The sequence below is a fragment of the Camelus bactrianus genome, chromosome 21 (genome assembly GCF_048773025.1).
Source record: "Camelus bactrianus isolate YW-2024 breed Bactrian camel chromosome 21, ASM4877302v1, whole genome shotgun sequence".
Lineage (NCBI taxonomy): Eukaryota > Metazoa > Chordata > Mammalia > Artiodactyla > Camelidae > Camelus > Camelus bactrianus.
In genome coordinates this window covers 24,292,318-24,298,658 of record NC_133559.1, presented here as the reverse complement: position 1 = coordinate 24,298,658, position 6,341 = coordinate 24,292,318, and the positions used below count along the sequence as shown (strand labels likewise).

Sequence of the window (6,341 nt, the reverse complement as noted above, 5' to 3'; positions counted from 1 at the left end):
TAAATTGCTTACAAAACAAAACTGGTATTAATTCTGTGGCAACCTGCATGGTTCCTGGGCCTACAAGTGCTCCAGTGTGAGAAGCACAGGGCTGCATTTCGTGAAGTTTCTAATTCTGATGTTCGTACCTTAATGCATCCTTTTTCCCTATGGAGTTGTGTGGCTTAGTTTCTCAGTTCCCCCTGACCTCATGATTGAGTGGGGACCCTGCATTCAGGGTAAAGGAGCAGTTGTGGGTTTCACAGCAGTTGTGGGTCCTCAGTTAATCCCTTGCCGATGACTCACGCAGAATGCTTCCTGGGCCCTTTACAGCATCTTCAGGGAAACTGCAGCAGTTCACATTTATCGAGTGTTTACTGGATGTCAGGTACTTTGCGGGTTTGTTTAATCTAATTTTACTCTTACAATAACTGTCTGGGGAAGGTTCTGTTATGATCCTCATCTTATAGATGAGGAAAAGGAGACATGGAATAACCTGCCCGAGTCCACACAGCCTGCAGATGGTGGAGCTGAGAGTCACACGCAGGCAGCCTTCTTCTGCCTGCGTCCCCTTGGCTTTGGGGCTTGGAGGACACTCCCAGCATGTGATGGCTTTTTCTTTCATTTAGCAGTTGTGTGAGTCACCTTTGCCTAAAGGAGCTGGATGTGGGGTTATCCACCTGCCACCCCACTCATCCGGGTTCAGGGAGCAGGAGTAAAATGGGAGGGGGAAGGGAGGAGAAAGTGGGGCCACCGCTGCCAGCCCAGGGCTGATGAGGAAGAATGGAGTCATTCTTCTTCTCAAACGGTACGCTCACTTTCTAGTTCTGGCAGCAAAAGTAGGTGGAGGTAGGGCAGGTCTGCAGGCAGCCACATGTGTGGCATTTAGAGGAGCCCTTCTATCAGGGCTCACACGCAGGGTTCCTTGGTCCCGTAGAAAACCAACACAGTGTCCAAACCTTCACTTCCAGGAATGTGGTCAGAGCAACCGTCCCCGCATTGGCATGGGTAGCTCCTGGTGCCTGTGCCAGGCTAATTGTCTCTGGCCCTTGGACCGTGTTTTCCGGCACGCATCCTTCCTGATAACTGGAACTGCTGACAGGCACATGCTGCTCTGCCTCTTGCCTGCCATCTGGCTCACCTGAGGGAAGGGGTCCAAGCCTTGATGGCCAGTCTCTGGCCGGGGCTGCCAGCTCCATATCTCCAAGGCTGGCCCCAGGCGCTGGCTTTGCTGGAGTTAAGAGGCTGCTCTGTACTCACCCTTCCCCCTGACTCCTTCCTGGAGCCGGAGCTACAAGATGCTGGCTGACTAAAAAGCACCTCAGTGCATCAGATGTTTCTGGAAATGCAGGTGCAGACATTATTCAGTCATTCTCACTGTGACTATGGTTTTTTTATTTTGAATTGTGATTGAATGTTTTTCTGTCACTGTCCAACTGGAGAGGGCCCCTTAAGTATTTCTAGGCACCTCAGTTTAACAAGGCATGCAGATAATTTGTGTGTGTTTATCTTATTTATGTCCAACATGGCATCCCTTTATCCGCTCTCTGCTCAGCCCCCTTAACTCATTGGCTCATTTCTTTTACTTTCTCTAGAAATTCCCTGTCAAAGTTTAATTCTGTACTCAGGCTGTGAAAACTACTGGGTACAGTCTGCAGATAGGCTGTTGCTGCTGTAAATTTAAGAGGTCCATTCACTTATAAATAAAACTTTATTGAGCTCTTGTCATACATCCTGCACTGTGCTAGGCATTGTGGGTACAGCAAGGACCAAAGCACAGATGCTCATTGTTCCCACGAACCTTCAAATCTGTGAAAGTGTCCAGTAACAGCTGCACTTCCTGCCTACCTGTTCCTCTGAGGACATGTTCCCAGTTAAAGCCCACCCCCGTTTTCCACACTGGCCAATCCAAACCTTCATAATGCTTCTTCGGTCTCTCACCAAATGCTCACCGTGATCCCTAGCAGTTTACTCCCCGAGAAGTCTCAGTTCCCAGCACCCCCCCCCCTTTTTTTGGTTGTCAAATAACCCTTGGTTAAATAAGTTTCTTTGCAGTTAATTCACTGGGCTTTCCATCACACCGCTGTTGATGTCACCTTTGATGCCGTGAGGGTGGTGGCCATCAACATTGCAGCCCACAGACTGGCCAGTCCCCGGGATCTCTTTAGTGGTTCCAGAGAGTTCTCTAGCTAAGGACGGGCACAGCACTTGTCCGGCAATGCTGACAATCTCATCAAAAGTGAAGCGTCCACTGTGCTTCATGTGTTTCTGCTTTTTTCTGTCTCTTTGTGGTTCCTTGAGGGCTTTGATGATCAGGACAGAGGCAAGAGGTTCCACCTCAGTCTGGGCCTGTCTCTTCTGAGTGGTCAGTTTCACTGTAATCCTCAGACCCTTCCAATCACCAGTTGCCTTGGTGATGTCATCACCAACCTTTTTTGGAGACAGACCCAGGGGGCCGATCTTGGGGGCCAGGACAGAGGTGGCACTGACTTCCCCAGGGATGCACCCCAGGTATAAGACTTTGATCTTGCTGGGCTGTCATGGTGGAGGTGGCTGGTGTCTGTGTGATGAACCCGAATTCGGGACAACTGAAGAAAGTTGCACCTTGGACTCCTCTGAGCCAAAAGCCAAAAGCTATGTCTCTTTTTGTACAAACTTGCCTCCATTGATGCTCATCTTCACCCCCTTTATCCCTTCCTCTTAGCTAGGCTTGACTTTGGCTTCTATCCTCTGGATCCCATGTGACCTGCTTCTTTTGAGATTAGTACCTTTAGTAATTGTATTCCTTTTCTGTCTCTCCAATATCTCCATATGAATCGGCATATAACTCTCTTTTGTTGTCCACCCTCAGCCAGTACTGCAGCCCCAAGTGCCTCACTGGAGTCCCAGCTATCGTCTCTGCTCCATTTTAACAACTTGGGTGCGTAATTAGTTACGGATATGACATCACAGTGGGATATAGTATTGATTAAAAGCTATATTGAAAAAATGTTAGTTGATTTTGTCTTTCAAAATATGTTTATTGCAGAAAAGTTAGAAAATATGGTTGAGTAAGAAAAGGAAAATAAAATCATCCACAGTCTCATCACCTAGACAAATAATTACTGCTCACCTGTTGACAGACGGCCCCTCAGTGTGTTTTCTAAGCTTTTACTTTTAGTTAAGGAATGGGATCAAGCCTGGGGGATGTCTCAGCTGCTGGGCTGTCCCTTGCAGGAGTAGCCAGTCATTGAATCATCGTGCTCGTGGCTTCATGGCAAGCCTGTCCTGGATCTAAGTGGGTGTTCACATCTATCAGAGCTAATCTGGTGGGTAGAGATTAGCAGAATTGTGAGCAGTGATGATGCTTTTGTTAGACGTCACACTAGGGTAGCTACTCCTGGTTGAAGCAAGATCCTCTTTCTGACATTTGGAAAGGAGGGCAGAGACTGGGGGAGGAAGTTCACAACTGTTAGCAACTGGCCAGGGCTCCGATTCTAGTGGACAGTTGGAATGCAGAGTAGGACTCAGGCAAGAGGACAGGACGCTGGGGAACGGATAATGTGAAGACTGTAGCCATTCCAGCAAGTGAGAGCCTATGGGACCCACCACGGCCCTGCAACCAGGACTTGGGACCCCAAGACTAATTTCAGCCCCCCTCCTGTTGGGGATGGGCGCTAATGCGTTGTCCAAATGAGTGCATTTTGTTAAAAAGCAGGAAGACTTAAGCTGCCAGGTTGAAAAACTTAGTAACTGTAGATTTGTGGGGCTGGGGAAGGCAGGGACTGATAAATCCCAAACCTTTTGGAATGGGGAGATCCCACACAATCTATTTCATTCCATGACCCATATAACTGTTGTATGCCATGTGTCCATGTAAAATAATTAAAGCTAATTAAAATTAATTTTGGTTGGTGAGTGTTTGAAGAGTTTCATAATAACTCTTGAGATAATTAGAGATGCTTTGGGATGTCACAAAAGGAGCATTTGGAATAACTGGGCTAGATATTTAAACCAGAGATGGGCAATGAAGCCTAGCAACAGAAAGATAATTCTGTGGTTGAAAGAACACTGGAATGGGGGCTAGGAGTTTGGGGTTGTAATCACAATGCTGGTAAACTGGTCATCTAAAAACAATCTGACCTTGCAGCATTTGCCAGTTTCTGTGGTGGAAATAATCCCATCGTAGTGGATTGCAAATTACTGATGGCTTGACTACTGGCTCCCGTAATTCCTGAATATTTAATAATCAGTTCCTGTAGCCCTATGGCAGGCAGGTCCGGCACATCAGTATAATCCTGATGAGCTTCTAGGTAGCTTTGTGGTATTGGGTAAACTACTTCATCTCTCTGAATCTTAGTTTTTATCATCAGTGAAGTGAAGTTGCTAAAATAACCTGCAAGGTCCCTTCTGAAGTTAACATTTCAGTAACATAGCTGGTGTCGTAGGGCAAGACTAGTATCATATTATAAGCCGAAAGAGTTATGTCAGATTTTCATGCACGTTATTGTGAGCTATTGGAACATATAATTTGATATTTGAATCTGTGTCATAATCAGCCATATCTGATTCCTGCTGTCAGTGTCTGTGTCCCTCTCCAGTACCTCTTCCCAGGAGGACTAAACATGGCAGCACAGCCATTAGTGAGCCAGACTCATGGCCCACCCGTCGGGTAAGAAACCGTGACCCACAGTCAGAGGATTCTACATGCAGTTGTCAGGTTCTAGGAGTCAGTTGAAGGGCTGAGACAAAATCTTATAGCCTAGGTACCTTACCTATCTGACCATGAGACCAACCGTGGTGGTCTTCCCTGGACTGGGAACAGCATGAGAGGTTAATTTGCTCAAAGCTTTCTGAAGAAAAGGGCTGTGTCCTTCATATCTACGTGTAATATCCTGACACATAGTAAGGACTCAGTATTTGCTGAAAGAAAGAATAAACCATTTAGGATTTTTTAGAGCAAATTCTGAGTGTTATTTATATTTCCACCCAGCTGTATTGAGATATAATTGATGTATAACATTATGCAAGTTTAAGGTGTACAGCATGATGATTTGCTGAATTTTAATTAATCAATTAATTAATTAATTAATTTATTTATTTTCCATTCACTTTTTAATTTTTATTTTTAAGCTTTATTGAGGTATAACTGACAAATAAAATTGTAATATATTTAAAGTGAACAACATGATGATTGATATATGTTTACATTGTAAAGGATTACCACAATCAAATTAATTAACACAACCATCATATCATATATTTATCTTTTTTGTGTGAGAGCTCTTAAGTTCTATTTGCTCAGTAAATTTCAATTATACAATACAGTATTATTAACTGTAGTTGCTGATTTGCTGAACTTTAAAATGTTAATTCAAAAGCAGACACGTGCTTCTCTGTGTTTACCTGAAGAAATGTATTTTTCAAACAAGAGAGATTATATTCTTGTTGTAATAGAAGAAACTTTTCAGTGCCTTCAGTTCAATATTGGGCACTTAAATTTGCCTCCCATCCAATTAACTCAACTGATACACAACCAGAACCCAATGGAGAGAAACACGAATGAGAAAAACCCAAACCAGACAAGCCGGGCACTGACTACCCACCAGAGAGTACTCTCCTGCCTCAGCCAGGGGAATTAACTCATCTCTTGTGAAAGGAAAAGATAATACTTAGTTATAGAGCATACATAATTATAAACCATGTGCCACTTCACCAACATTTAAAGGCATATTTTGTTTTATATCGCTTCACTTTATTGTGTTTTTTACAAACTGAAGGTTTCTGGCAACCCTGCGTCCAGCAAGTCTATCGGCACCGTTCTTTCAACAGCACTTGTAAACTCCGTGTCTCTATGTCACATTTTGGTAATTCTGGCAATATTTCAAACTATGTGTTATGGTGATCTGTGATCAGTGATCTTGGATGTTACTATTATAATTATTTTGGCATTTTTTTAGCAATGAAGTATTTTTAAATTAAGATACAGACTTTTTTTTAGACATACTATTGCACACTTAGACTACAGTATAGTGTTAATGTAACTTTTTAAAAAATTTTATTTATCAATGAAGGACTCTAAATTCTATAGTGCTTAACAATTTTCAAAAGTTTCACACACATGATTTCATACAATCTCATAACGACCTTTTTTCCCCCACCTCCTTAATTCCCCTCACCTCTTCCCTCTCCCCACTGGTAACCACTAGTTTGTTCTCTATATCTGTGGGTCTGCTTCTTTTATGTTATATTCTTCTATTATGTTATATTTATGGTTTTTTAAAATTCCACATATGTTTAGATTTCATATGATATCATACATGTAAGTGATATCATACAGTATTTGTCTTTCCTTTCTGACTTACTTCACTTAGCGTAATGCC

At 43.3% G+C, this 6,341-nt stretch overlaps 1 protein-coding gene across 1 annotated transcript; it reads right to left on the bottom strand.

The window, feature by feature from the left end:
* Positions 1–625: 625 nt before the first annotated feature.
* Positions 626–5,434, bottom strand: LOC123616814 (large ribosomal subunit protein uL11-like). Its single transcript, XM_074349837.1, is given in 2 exon segments — positions 626–2,531; positions 2,534–5,434. Coding segments are annotated over 2 exon segments (609 nt in total). The 5' UTR covers positions 2,646–5,434; the 3' UTR covers positions 626–2,034.
* Positions 5,435–6,341: the final 907 nt, after the last annotated feature.